Source organism: Mixophyes fleayi, chromosome 2, assembly GCF_038048845.1.
Source record: "Mixophyes fleayi isolate aMixFle1 chromosome 2, aMixFle1.hap1, whole genome shotgun sequence".
In the NCBI taxonomy this organism is placed as follows: domain Eukaryota; kingdom Metazoa; phylum Chordata; class Amphibia; order Anura; family Limnodynastidae; genus Mixophyes; species Mixophyes fleayi.
This window is the reverse complement of record NC_134403.1, coordinates 184,347,961-184,363,473: the sequence shown is the minus strand read 5'-3', so window position 1 is coordinate 184,363,473 and position 15,513 is coordinate 184,347,961. Positions and strand designations below refer to the sequence as shown.

General features: G+C 42.7%; 1 protein-coding gene across 7 annotated transcripts in view; it reads left to right on the top strand.

Moving 5' to 3' along the window:
• Positions 1-15,513, top strand: part of TEX14 (testis expressed 14, intercellular bridge forming factor) — a 427,022-nt gene that overhangs the window by 144,322 nt on the left and 267,187 nt on the right. For all 7 annotated transcript variants that reach the window (XR_012688029.1, XM_075195065.1, XM_075195067.1 and 4 more), the window contains 2 exons: positions 6,538-6,619; positions 11,830-11,960. Coding sequence is in view for 6 of the 7 variants with exons in the window: in XM_075195065.1 (XP_075051166.1) it covers positions 6,538-6,619; positions 11,830-11,960 (213 nt within the window). In the remaining variant the exon portion in view is untranslated. The remainder of the gene's footprint in view (positions 1-6,537; positions 6,620-11,829; positions 11,961-15,513) is intronic.

The window sequence follows — 15,513 nt, the reverse complement described above, 5'->3', positions numbered from 1 at the left end:
ATGTGCAGTAGCTCCTGGTCCAAGTACATTGTTAAAAGACCTGTGGTTGCGCCTAACATGCCTACGCTATCCTCTTATTCTGTTCTCAGATACACTCGTTATAAAACTCTCACTTTTATGCACTTTGCCTTACACAATGCTGCCTTGGTCAGTCTTTTGACCACACTAAATAACACTTAAGCTTTACAAAATTATTTATCCAATAACCACTGTATCTCAGCAGTGCTTCACAGTATATATTTGTTATAAATTACCAATACTCTCAACATATGTATGTATTTAAATCAAAATATTCTATTGTTAACACAGAAAAGCTTTTATTCAGAGTTCACACATATATCATAACGGTGTTCAACATAATATAGTACATCAATATAAAATTAACCCTAGGATCACCATCTTTATTCCTTACACTATCCTAGCTTTACATATGTATTCTTGATAAGAATTGGTATTTATAATATTGAATTAACTATCACAGGTATCAAACAATATATGAATATAAATAGCCAAATCAACATTACAAACACATATAACTTTATATATATATATATATATATATATATATATATATATATATATATATATATATACATATATAAAAATCAATTATACTTATCAAATCCTTGTATCCTGGATCCAATTCTGTATCTGCAATGTACGTTCCTGTAGTATAGAATACTTTTCTGTAGCATAGTGTAGGTTTTTCTGTAGCATAGTGTATTTTATATTTGCTGTAGTGTAGTGCAGTATAATATATATTTTCTGTAGTAATAGTGTAATATATATTATCTGTAGTGTAGTGTGTCCCTATTAACCATTTCCTGTAGTGTAGTTTTTTCTGTAGTGTAGTGTGTTTTCTGTAGTGTAGTGTAGTGCTCGTTGTCCAGGGGCAGGCAGGCAGAGAGAGGACGAGGGGGAGTCCTGGGTCTGGCTTGAATCTCCCGGCCTCCCCAGCGGCAACGTGTGTGTGGTGATTCACCACACACACATGGACATTGTGTGTGGGCCAGGGGTGATGATGTCAAAGTCGGCATGCACACATTCCTTGTCAATTCTGGCATACCCCAGTCCATTCTGTGACGCGTCAGTTTGCACAATAAAGTCCTTGTCATAATTGGGCACCAACAGTACTGGAGAACGAACCAGGGCTTTCTTTAACAACTGAAATGCCAGCTCACAAGTGGGTGTCCAGTCAAATACTTTGGGGAGTTTCTTCTTAGTGAGATCTGTCAGGGGCTTCGATACAGTGCTAAGTCTCGGATGAAACGTCTGTAGAAACGTCTGTAGTAGCCTGAGGTCTCTAAGAAGGCCAGTACTTGTCTTTGGGTTGTTGACTGGGGCCAGTTTTGGATTGCCTCTACCTTAGCTAGTTCTGGCTTAACCCTACCTTCCTCCACACAATGACCCAGGTACTGCACCTCTGATTTCCCCATTTGACACTTGTCTGCTCTGATGGTCAGACCTGCCCACTGGATTTTCTCCAACACTTGCCCTAAATGTTTCAGATGGTCCTCCCAGGTTCTACTGAAAATAGCAATGTCATCCAAGTAAGCTTGAGCAAAGTCTTTACACCCTTCCAGCAGGTAATCAACCACACACTGGAAGGTGGCTGGCGCATTCTTCATCGCAAATGGCATGGACTTAAACTCGAACAGGCCAAATGGGGTGATGAATGCTGACTGTTTCTGAGCCTCGGGTGTTAACAGTATTTGCCAATACCCTTTGTTCAAGTGAAAGGTGGAAATATACTTTGCCTCAGCCAACTCGTCTAACAGAGTGTCAATTCGGGGCAGGGGATAGGCATCAGACATGGTCACCTCGGTAGTCTACGCACAAACGTGTTGTCTTGTCCTTCTTGGGAACCAATGGAACGGAGGATGTCCACGGACTATGCGATGACTCGATCACCCCTAGCTCAGGTATTTCCTCTACCTCCTTGTATATACTTTTCTTGGCCTTTTGGTGAGACCCAATAAGCGGGTTGCCTAACTGGCCTATGCTCTCCAGTGTTCACATTGTGCATCACTAAGGAATACAGACTTAACATGCATGCTTCTGTTTTGCCTGCGCTTCCACTAGGTTAGCCTGCGCGAGCCCCATGTGATTCTCTAAATGATCTCTGAGCTTCAACACATACTCCACCACAGAGACATCCAGAGTGGGTGTCTCAAGGCTCCCGGAACAGGTCAAAAGCCCATGGGCTCTGCACCATATAGTAGTTCAAAGGGGGAGAAACCAGTAGACTCCTGAGGCACCTTCCGATAAGCAAACAGGAGGTGCGGCAGGTAGAGTTCCCAGTCTCCGCCTCTAAATTTACAAATGTTAGTAGCATGTGTTTCAGAGTGCCATTGAACCGCTCGCACAGTCCGTTAGTCTGGGGATGGTAGGGTGCAGTACGAAGTTGCCGCACTCCACACTTTGCCCAGAGACACTGGACCAGTTCACTCATGAACCGTGTCCCTTGATCGGTTAGGATCTCACTAGGGAATCCTACACTGCTAAATACTCGTAGCAGCGCGTCCGCTACCTTTTCCGCAGTTATATAGGACAGAGCTACAGACTCTGGATACCGGGTAGTGTAGTCCACCACGGTGAAGATGTACCTCTTCCCCAATCTACTGGGCACAGGCAGGGGACTTAATATGTCCACACCTGCTCGCTGAAAAGATTCTCCAATTATTGGCAAGGACCTGAGGGGAGCACGAGCACTGGGGCGCCCGAGATGCTGGCACACATGACAGCTCTTACAGTAGGCCAGGATGTCATTCGACATCCCCGGCCAGAAAAACTTCTGTGCCAGGCGCTTCACTGTTCGGTCTCTTCCTTGCTCTCCCACCATAGGGATTTCATGGGCAACTGACATCAGTTGCGCGCGAAAGCCCCATGGTACCACCAGTTGAACTTGTTCTCTGGACTGGTCTATCCCCATCTACCTTCCAAGCTACACGGTACAACAACCCTTTACATCAGGTCACACTCCCCTCCTCCAGCGCTGGAAGGCTGATGCCAGCCTGGCGCCTCATGCCTTCAAGTGAGGTATCAGAGAGCTGCGCTGCCATAAACTCTTCCCTGCAGCCCTCACTATTGTCTAAGTCAGGATACGCTGCAGGTGGGTCTATGTTGGGGTGACTATGGTCAGTCAAAATGGGGTCCGTCATAGTGAGGTCACTGTGGTCAGCTATTCTCACCGCCGGAGCTGGCATACTGCTAGGGACAGGAGCATCACCGGGCACCCCCACAATATCAGGTTGGCAAGATTCAACATCCTCTGCGTTGCTAGGAGAAGTAGTCTTTCCAGAGGCAAAGGGCTGGCTGTTTCTTGAAGAAATAGCAGATGTGGTCTTTTCCTCTGGACTGGCCGAAGCTGTGGTTGCAGGTGATGACTGTTGTCTAGCAGCTGTGGTCTTTTCCTCTGGGCTGGGTTGTGCAGGTGTAGATCCTGAAGACTGTAATTTAGCAACTTGGCTCTGGGTAATAGAGTTGAGAAATGCGGTCACAATTCCACCCCCATCATCGTTGCCTAAGATCACGTCAGTTGAGAGGCCATCTATAACGGCAACATCTCGTAACTCCTGGCCATTTCCCCAGTCCAGATACACCCTTGTGACATTCACTTCCTTCTCCAGTCCATCTGCCACAGTAACTTTGACAGTGCGACCCTGCAATACTGCAGCAGGATCAAAAAAAGAAACTGGATTAGGGGCACGAGTCTGGAGTGCTGGGGCTGTGAAACAGTCCTTCCTTAAATGACTTGTTTTCCCGCAGTTGAAGCACTTCTTCTCCAGACTGGGCTCCGGTGGTCTCTGATAACTCCAAGGGACAGAGTGGGGCAGTGACTGGCGACTGGTACCTGAAAGGTTAGGGGATAGCTTTTGGGGTGAGTAGCAGAGGGGTGTCCCCCTGATTGTACAGTCCTTTGGTGTTGGCTGTTAACCTGGCGCTTCTGCCAGTGTGGCCTCACAGCTACATACTGATCCGCCAGCTGGGCGGCTGCTTCCAGTGTGCCTGGCTTCCGATCCAACACCCATTCTGTCACCTCCGCTGCACACCGCGGGAAAACTGTTCTTGGCACATTATATCTATTACCTCCTTCCCGGTTTGGGCATATGCTCCACCCACTCACTTCCTGGTAGATTCCCGCAGCAGGTTGGCAAACTGCTCAAGGGTTGCGTGGAAGTTCTTGGTAAAATCCCGGAACTTCAGGCGATAGGTCTCTGGGGTAATAGTGTATCATTTAAGGAGTGCCCATTTCACTATATCATAGTCCGCACAGTCCTCTGTGGGCACCCCACGGTAGGCCTCCACTGCACGTCCTTGCAGTGTGGGTACCAGATGCTTAACCAGTTTCTCTCTGGGTACATTGTGTAGCCTGCAGGTACTTTCAAATACCTGCAGGTTCTCATCAATATTCCCAACACAGTCCTCAAATTTAGGCAATGCAGAGATGACAGTCCTGATCTTCTAGGGGGCGCCTTCCCCCTGGGGTGCATGGCTGGTGCCTTTCCCTCTTGGCGCCCTGCCTCAATGACCTGTGACCGCTCAGCTGCACATGCGTTGTCCCCTAAGGCCACCAGCTGGATCTTTCGCCCGGCAGCCCTGCGCTCATCATAGGACAGAGGGGCTGGTTGTGCGAGTGCAGTCTGCTGGGTTCAGATTGCTGCACGCCGTTGAGCAGGGATCTCTGCTGTTTGGGCGTCTGCGGTCATCAACTGGGTCTCCACCTTGGCCATTGCTGCCATCAGTTTCCTCCGCCTGGTTACCTTGCTGTCGGTGCCACTCGTACAGCAACTCTCACATCTCCGCCCTGCTTGGTGAATGGCTAAGGTCAATGTGCTTGGCACTGCACAGAGTCTCAAGGTCCACTCTGGACAAATGGTGTAGTTAGACATCCTGTGCATTCTCCTGGCTGCAGTTATTACTCTCCTGAATAACTCGGCTCTCCTGATTGGTTCACGAAAAGCCACCTAGGGTTATCCCACCGCTATATATATAGAGAGAAAGAGAGAGAGAGAGAGAGAGAGACATGTATATAGATATATTATGCGTGTGTATGTGTCTATATGTATGCATATACATTCACGTTCACAACTACTGCGCAGGGGAAGTTGTGGACTAGTGGTTAACGCGATGGACTTGAAATCCATTGGGTTTTCCCTGTGCAAGTTCATATCATGCCAGCTACGTATTGCTCGACTTATACATATATACTGTATATAGTTAAAATATTGACATTCTTATTTTACCCAGGCTATGCATATAAGGACATTGTTTAGAACTAAAGAAGTATCTCAGATGTATTCTTAACGTTTAAAACATTGTCCGGATAATCCCTCTTCTATTCCACTGCAGCGTTCACTGCAGAAATCTCAGAACACTTTTGAATTTCCCGCACCCAGGTCAGTGCAGTGAATAACTTAACTGACATCGCTGAGGGGGTGGGAGAATTAAATAGGTTCTATAACAGCCACCTCTGGCACCGCTCTGAGGGATTAAACTGTGAAATGAAAGTGGTGCCAAGGCTAATACAAGTATAGGGTGCCGTCCCCTTCAGCCCCAAAACACTAACAAGCCCACCTTTGGCTAGAAAATATGACTGATCTCTCCTGCTCACAGAAGTAAATTTCTTAGCGAGAGAGCAGTCATATTTGTACTTGCAAGTAAAGCCACTCTGAGTACACCCAGCACACACCTCTATTTGACATGCGCAACGTTATGAAATTCTGTGAAATCCCTATCTTTAAAATGGGGATATTTTTACCAAATTATTAAAAAAACTATTAGTTTTTCAAAGTTGTCACCCATCAAAGGCACTCTTATAGCTTTCTAACAAAACAAACTCCTCGGGCTAGATTTACTAAGCTGTGGGTTTGAAAAACTGTGGATGTTGCCTATAGCAACCAATCAGATTCTAGCTGTCATTTTGTACTAAATAAATGAAAACTAAAATCTGATTGGTTGCTATAGGCAACATCCCCACTTTTTCAAACCATCAGCTTAGTAAATCTAGCCCCAAGTCTTAAAACCTCTTGTACTCAGAGTTACGCTCTTCTAAAAAAAATTGGTGACTTTTGCAATACAAGAAGTTCAAATAAACGGCGAGATTTTGAACTTTAGATTATTCCTATTTTGCTATTTTTTATTCATTTTTTTTGGCATGCGGCACCTGTGGACAGTACTGTATTCACATGCCAAATTTCAGCTTAATAGCTTTAATACTTTTTAAAATGTAGCCCCTCAAACACCATGACCCCTCTCTCACAGATTTAACATGGTGGAATGCCGTTTATTAGATGGAACCTTAATATAAAGGTATGACTGTGTCCTTATATAAAAGTAAAAAATACATAGCAAGTATATATTTGACCCTATGGGGTAGGCAAATTATCCTGTGTAGTTAATAAGGTTTGATTATAAGCATATATGTATACATTGTGCACGTACAAAAATAATTGTACGTGTGACATTTCCAAGTGCTTTATTACGCTATAAACTCTTTCATTAACATTAATAGTTTTTTGTTCTTTTTTAATTTAGAAATGCTAACAAGTCAGTCTCAAGAGTCCATAAATGGGAGAGGATTTCAGTTAAGAAAACATGCAGCTTTGGATATGGACAGGTATGGCTTTAAATTATCTCCTCTGAAGACAGTGGTGGTTGCAGGCTGTGGAAACACATTTATGAGGTATCCCCACATGAGTACAAATCGTTCAGGCAAAGAATTAGGTACTGGATGGATGTGCACACTGCGCTCAATTCCAGGCTAAACGATATTACTACAGCAGCAGTGGGACCAAGGTAATCCTCCTTGAACAACTGAATCGATAAACAAAGGCGTCCCAATTGCGCTCGCAGTAATGTTGATATTGTGTATCAAATATAGACATAACAGTTCAAAAATAAACAGTGCTGATATTATTGATCTGTAGTCATGAAGCTCAAATGTATGAAATACTAAGAAAAAAACAACATCAATAATATAAGGTAACAAAATTGGTTAGTCTAACCAAATGAATGTGTATAACCATGTATCTTGAAACCCAGCATCATTAAATAGGATATTATAGGGAGATTCTTTCAACCGAATGCACTGTGTACAATCAATGTGTAACATATCAGAACCAGTGGTCTCCAAGGGAGGGGGGAAAGGATATATGTCCCACTCTTGTCCACAAAGTCCTCAAGTCAGTAATCTTAACTGTCCCAATGGCAACTTGGTATGACTGTTCTTGAGAGAATCAGAGTCAGTTCACGTGACAATTTCAATTTCTCATAGAGACCGCAGTTCAGGGGCTCATTTACCTCAAATAAACAAAAATACGTGTCAGGGAGCCCAAACAAGTAAACTGACTGCCCGGAATATTGTAAATCCATCTACATAGATGGTTGCTAGATGGTGGTACAAAATTGTCACAATCCAAATCTTTATAATAAGTTTTGGTCTTAATCCTACATTGTTAGGTATGCACAGGAATAACAAGTTTGTGTTGTAGTGAAAAAGTTATGACGTTTATTGCAGAATCAAAAGCAACCAGGAAAAGGATTGAATAATTGCCAGAATAAAATGTATGAGTTAAACAGTCTTGTTGCATCACAGAAATAAGCAATATCTCTTGAAGTAATACTGGAGCAGATTATTCAGGCAAGATAATAAACAATATCTCTTTAAGCAATGATGGTGTAGCTTAACACAGTAATCATCCCTCTAGAGAGCAAATGATAGTTACCATGGTCCATGCCTCGAGATTCTGAGTGGAGCCAGAAGACAAACAGAAACAGATTTGAATGATGCAACCGAATAGTCCAGTCAGAAGAGCTGGAACCCAGCAGTGTATGATGCAATATAAACATCAAAATGCAAATTAATGCAGAACCAGGAACCGGTGCAAGGTCATGGACAAACTTGGCCAAGATACAGAAGTCAAGAATCATACCTGTCTAACGCTGTTCAACTCTATCACTGGCAATGCATGAGCAGCCATAAGGGTCCTTTAAGTTTTGATTGAAAAAGTAACTTTATTTTTATTAAGGTACAAAAAACACACGATGCATTGCATTCAAGTGTACGCAGTACACCGTAAAACATAATCATTAATACATTTTAGTACAATACAAGGCATAAAGTACAAGATATAACATCCTACACTATACATCAAGTGCTGCACTAACCATACAAACCTAAACAATATAACATTTCAAAAAAGCAATGATGTGAGGGGATGGTAGATGAGAGGGTAGGGTGGGGATGTTACAAGACCGAAGCTTTATTGAGGACAGACACAAATGTGGGAATGGTGCATAAATAAGGCATGACATTCAGTAACACTTCAAACAGTGATAGGGGAATGGGTTGGAGGGGGTAAGGGAGGGGAAGCACAAGCCAAAAGTTTTAATGATAAAAAACACACATACAGGGCAGAAGGAGAAGAGGGAGACAACAATCAATCAACTTCTCAGGACTGTCAAGGGTGTTATAGTCTCTTAGCAGGCTGTGGATCAGCCTGCGACAGTCCTGGATGATCATCTTCTCCCGCTTAATATTGAGGCGATTCCTGGCAAGCCGCATAGCATCCTTAAAACAGTTAAGGCACCAGGCCTCCTGGATTGCCACAATGGTGTGGGTCCCAGGAAATCCATAAAATACCGAATGGTATGAAAGGCAAGTCCTGCGCATACTGTCCTTAAGTTCATGTTCCAAAGCATCCAACAGTGCCTGTGCAGTGGGGTAGTCTCAAAAAATATGCTGTGCTGTTTCCCTTCTGGTGATACAAAAGAGGCAGTGAACATATCTGCACAGGTTCCGGGAGTACATGAATGACCTGAGAGACAGACCACCCCTAAATAGCCATCCATGAAATATCTTTATGTCTATTAGTCTGCCTCTTAGAGGCCACATTCTCCTACAGATGTTTTGCTGTAGCTACAGGGAGCCCGGGAACAGATTCCATATGAAGCTTGTGGACAATTTTTGCTTTCCACAAGTCTGGTTTAAGTCCCTCCAGATGGTGCTTCCTCACAAATTGTAGAACATTCAGGTAAAACCAAGGTGTAGTCCAGTTGTAAAGGAAGGAGCTGTCCCACTTGTTCCAACCAAGGGTCTTCCAAAGAGGCAGGAGGAAAAGCGAGACATGGACTTCCCAGCAGAGCAAATGTTCATTTCAATAAGAGTTCTGCGAATGCACTTACAAACGAAGAAGGCTCGCAGCATGGTAGGGATATGCGGAATCCCTTTCCCATCTTTAAGGGGCTCCTTGTACATAACCGACCGCTTCACTCTGTCCATTTTGGAGCCTCAGATGAAGTGTAAGACTGTACTCGTGATGGTCTTGCAGATGTCAGCAAGAGGTGGCAAAGCTTGGGCCGTGTACTGCAGAACGGGAAGAATCTTGTTGTGCAGCACCAGTGCTTTCCCTTCGATGGTAAGATCTCTGGGGCTCCACATGCCAATCTTTTATCTGACTGTTGCCAGTCTCTCTTCCCAACACTTCAGAGCCGCCTCCTCTCCACCAAACCAAACTCCCAAGAATTTTGAAGAAGTCCGACTTGATTGTGAAGGCGACTGCAACTGGGATGACAGGTGCCACTGTCCGAAGTGCATTGCCTCTGACTTCCCGCAGTTGACCTTTGCCCCCGAAGCTCGGCCGAAGTTCTCTCAGGTCTGGACAAGTGTTGTCACTGAACGCTGGTTAGCGCAGAAGACAGTGACGTCGTCCATGTAGAGTGAACACTTGGCCTCTAGTCAATCTGGACCAGATGCAGTGATGCCTTTTATCTCTGGATTCCGCCTGATGCACATTGCGAAGAGCTCTATTCTGAAAACAATAAGAAGAGATGAAAGAGGGCAGCCTTGTCTGACCCCAGACATTACGGAAAAGGGGTCAGTCTTCCAGCCGTTCACCAACACCGAGCTGTAAATCTCAAGGTACATCAGGTTAACATAAGAACAAAACATCACCCAGAGCACAATTCAATTTCCAGGAGCCTGGCCGGGAGGAGAACCGTAGCCCAGAACCCCCTTGAAAACAATTGTCCTGTGGTCCGTGAAGAAGCAGGGAACCCTGACATGCCTTTTCTGCCTTACTGTTCTCGAGGTAAACACAAAGTCAGTCCAGGAACGCACTAAGCCATTGGCGCGGCTCCAAGTATAATTTACAGAGCCAGCCCCCATGCATCCCACTGCATCCCGCACGGATGCTTCGGCTACCATCTTCTGCAGAAACCTAGACGAAACATCAAGTTTAGCAGTGCTGCTAGTACTACATCCTCCTTATTCTATAGGACAGTTAAAATCCCTGGCCATCACTACCACCCTGGTGGTCGCGAGCTGATCCCGTAGGGTCTTGAAAAGCTCCAAACGCTCATTCTTACCAGGGGATGCATACACACAGATTAGCCTGATAGGCTCACCCACCCAAGAGCCATCTACAGTAAGCAATCTGCCGCAGTGAAACTCCTGAACGGAATCCAGTGTGAAGTGACTTCCCCAATAAGTATGGCGACCCCCTCAGTCTTACAGTCACTCCCCCCAGACCAATAGGAGGGCCCATGAGATTACTGCCTATCCAGATGTCTATAAGAACTAGAAAAAGGCAAAGAACATACCTGCAACATGTAAACATCACATTTCTGACTGTTATGGAAGGTAAACACAGACTGACATCTAATCTTATCCTTCACACTCCTCACATTTATGGTAAAAAGAGAAAATTTAGCCATTAGTTTGGAGAAAAAAGAAAGTTAGCACATACAATACATCAGTTGTCATCCTTGTCAGGTGGGACTTGGTCCGCTCTGCCTGTGTCCCCATGTTTAGATGGGAGCAGACCTCTCTCTTCCAGCTGATCGATAAGGCAGCTGTCGGGCAGCTGCAGGAATTCGTCCACATCCAGCTCGACCGCTGGCTTCTTGGAAGTTTTGGAGCCGGCAGCTGGGCTGTCTTTCCTCTTCCGCCTCAATTTGCTCTCCTTTCCTGCAGCGGACACGAGGGGGAAAATCTTCCAGGGGAGAGAGGAGGTAGGGTTGCAACGGGGAGAGTGGTGAAGGTGGGAAGAGGAGGGGAGCGCGTTGGCGAGAGTGGGGTGGAGTTGTGACAGTATAAAGGGAGGGAGATACTGTCACAACAGGAGCAGAGGAGGAAGGAGTGGGGAGGGAGGTTGGAAGAGGGATGGGGAGAGAAGGGGTGGAAGGTTTCTTACCCACTTGTGGCTGTGGTAGGGGCTTATCTTGCTTCTGTTGCTTCCTCTGGGCTGGCTTGGGCTGCAGGGCAGGAGCAGGTCCACCTTCCAGTAGTCCTTTACCAGCTGCTGCAGCGTAGGTTCTGGCCCTCTGAAGGATCCTTTAAGTAGAGGGGTTCTTTAAATCGTGCAGCTCATCAATCAACTATTCAGGAAAGGCATACCTGCACTGCAGCTGAGAACTGATTGAAGGCAATGATGCAGAGAACAGTTTTTCGGAGGGAGACACATACACAGCAGCTCAGACTTGATAGAAAGTAAAGATGTTCAGAACAACCAGCTGAACCCTAACACATGTTAACATGGTTTTCCACTTTAAAAATCATAGTGTTGTTATTGGAAAATGAAGATATTTAGTACAGTTGATTTTTAAATTTAAAAGCTCATTTAAATATATGTTTTACTCCCCGGTTGGGTGAGAACTATCCACTACAGTGAATGATATAAACATCTCTGATTTTGACATCACTAGTTATCAGAGATATTTCAAGTATTCCCTCCACTCATGTATTAAAATTAATAAAAAAAAAAACATACTGTGTATGTTACGTGGGTTATTGAAAGTACCATCAATATTTTTTCTTTTTACTTTCAGTTTTGCTTAAAGAATGATATCCAGGCTGGTTTTGTGTTAACGATTCCATTCATTGAAGATAAAAGCATTGTCCAAGAAGACTGCAAGCCCACTTTTACTTTCTCTGCTGGAACTTATATGATAATGACAAAGTAAGATCCTCACCTATGCTATATTTACTTCTTACCATCATAAATGTGGACATGTGTTTGTCGTTAAATAAAACATGCACCATTTAAGTGCTTCTACAAAAATAAATTGTCATACATTGTGCAACACTTACATATTTTGTAATAGGCAAAACATGTTTACAGACCACTGAACCTTAAATACAACTTTATTTTATGGTGCGTACATTTAAAATGAACACGTAAATGCGTCCTCATGAAAATAGGTTTAAATTACATCCAGTTACGCTTTAAGCGTATCATGAAGCAACAGCATACTTGATACACCACTCATCATCAGCATAATCTAGTGTTAAAAAAGGTTTAAATAAATATATAAATCTTTTTTACCCCAAAATATGTGATGCAAGCACTAGCGCTGCTAGCATAGTCTGGTTGCAGCAATTGTGGGTGGATGGACAATTAGTAGTCCATGCTATCACAAGGAAATCAGCAACGCGGGGCTGAATAATCGAGGGGGCTCAGGCCCAGAGAAAAAAAACATTTGCCTGCTCCATTACCTGCCCAAAGGAAAAAAAAGACCTGTTGCTCCTCCCAACACCAGTGTGCAATAATATAATCTGGGTAATAATAAAATAAAAAAAACATTTTAGTATGTGGCACTCCCGAGAGATTCAAACAGGAGGTAGAGGTCCAGTGGTAAAGAGTCTGAGCATTGCTCACTGTATAATTAAAATAGACACAAAGGAAAGGTAAAAATAATGTTAACCATAATAGCTGAAAGTGTAATCTAAAATTTACATTCAAATTATCAGTCATTGTCTTCAAAAGCTTCTACTGCTGTTCTAGTTTGAAATCGGTGAGATTATAGCTGTGTATTCTTGTATGCCCTGGCATTACAACACTTCAGGTATTCTTTGGTTCTAGTTTTTTCAGTAATCCATGTGTGGATACAGCGTGTTTTAGACTATTTTTTCTAATTTAAATGTAACTTTAAGATTACATTTTTATATTTAGAGTCTTGGAAATATATTCAGACCCTTGACCATTTCTCTAATTTTACTGAACAACAAATACATTGTTGAACTTTTGATATTGTTTTTCAAAATATCAAAACACATTTTTTTTATGTGACATTGTTTTATGTTACAAAAACATCTTGAAGTCCCACACTTTTTTATTTTCTAGTGTAATAAATAAATATTGTCGAAGTCAGTAAATTGGATAAAGTCATTTCAATTAAAGTCTAGCAAACTTGGTTGTCTTTGTCTGAAAAGATGCGTACGGTACGCTATGACGTACAAGGGCACGCTACGGCGTGAAAGGGCGTACGCATCCACTACACGTGGCAGCAACAGTAATTGGTCTTTTACCATACATTCGCACAAACACGCATACTTATAAAATAGTACACATTAATGGTAGTTGCAACACATAGTCAGTTATGTCGAAATATAGTAGTATTTATATGTTATATCAGAGTTACATGCATATTAGTGAAATACACGGAACGGGTTAAAGGAATAACATCATGAGTGGTATCATAATGAACCTTGTTACATATCCTACTGTTTGGTTCACTCTGCGAGGGAATCGCAGAGTGCATACGCAAGTTATGAATGATAGGGAATTATGAACTACTTAAGACTAAGGAATCCTGGCGGGAAGAGCAGAGCATACCCCCTGCAGAGATGACCCCCTCCTTTGGATTCCTTAGGATGAACCAGCCAATGATTGACGACCCCTTGGACATTCCTGAGACCCGGACCAATAGATGCAAGCCATACCATCTTCATTGTATTACTGTATTTGATTGTGTATATAAGCAGCAGCTTGTGATCCAGAGTGCAGACATCTTGTCCCCAGACTTCAGGAGTGAATGACTGCACTGGATCCAGAGCGCCTGCGATAAGTAACGGCTGTATTTACTATTACTTCGCTTGAGCATATTTTTACACTTATTGCGAATAAATCTTTGTGCTTTGGAAACACAAATCGAGGTTCGACAATCGTTATTGGTTAGCGACGATACGCACATTAACAATATCGATTTAATAAATATATGTTTTCAGCAATAACAGATCTAATTATTTTCTGGTAAATATGTACTAGCTTTGCACACTGTTTAGGTGTGATTTTGGCCCATTGTTCCAGGCAGATTTTCTCTAGGTTGTTCAGGTTAGTTTCATGAATCTGATGCACCCCAATTTTCAAATAATGCTGCAAATTCTCAATTGGATTAAGATCAAAGTTTAGACTGGGTCACTGTAGGAATTCCACCTTCTTGTTCTTAAGCCTACCCAATGTTTGTTTGGCTTTTTGATTGGAACCATTGTCGTGCTGAAAGATCATTGTCCTTCAGTGTTTTAGCATACTGAAACAGGTTCTCCTGCAGTATTTCCCTATATTTTGCAGTATCCATTCCTTTTTTTTCCTATTTTAACAAAATGACCAGTCCATGCTGATGTGAAGTAGCCCCAATACATTATTTTACTACCACCATGCTTTGGTGGTATTGTTGGTATGGGTTTTTTTGTGGGAAGTGTTGATTTGCTCAACACATTTTATTTTGAACTTTGCCCAAAAGCTTTATCTTGGTCTCATTTCACCACAAATCTTTTTACCGCATTGCAATTTTGTCACTGTCATGCTTTTTGGCAAACTCCAGACGTGCTTTAATATGATTAACTTTGAGTAATGACTACTTGTATGCCATTTTCCCATACAGGCTGGTGTTATTTAGAGTTCTTGATATGGTTGCCTGGTGCACCATTAATCCAGTCTTGTTTACTGAATTCTGTAGCTCCCTAAAAGTGATTGTTGGCTTCTCTGTGGCTTCTCTCACAGGTGTCCTTCATGTTTGCGCAGAGAGCTTTGAGGTACGACTTTTTCTAGGCAGCATCTGGGTGGGTTTGATGTAGCTTCTGCTTCCAACAGTGCCCAATGGGACATCTAAACACTTGGATATTTTTTGGTACCCTTTCCATAATGTATGCATTTGTATTTCCTATCTATAACTATCTTATTACGGATGCTCTTTAGACTTAATTGCACAGTTGTCCTTCATATTTACAACCTCAATGATGATCTCTTAAGTATAGACTTTTTATCCAAAAAATGTGGCACTTATTTTAATGGGTCATTGGTGGAGGCCAATGTTTAGGAAATTGTAACTTTGTGTTGCAGAGCTTTCACATCACATGGATTCAATACTTATGCAAACAACACATTTTAGTTTTTTTTTCTTTAGATGTTTTTGCAATGTAAAACAATGTCACATTAAGAAAAACAAAGCAACTCATTTTGATTTTCAATGCTTTCAAATAAAAATATCACAAAGAACAACATTTTAGTGTAGAATTTGTTTGGTAAAGAGGTCCAGAGAGTTTGGCACTACTTTTAAAAAGGATTTATATGTGGTATTAATAAGTTGATTGCATTACCAATGATGATAAGTGTGATTGTATATTTAATTAGTGAATCATGAGGACTGACCCTTTAATATTTATGATAGTGATGTTTTATTGGTTATACAGATGTACTCTTTCTTAGAAATAAATAGGCTTTGATAGGTATG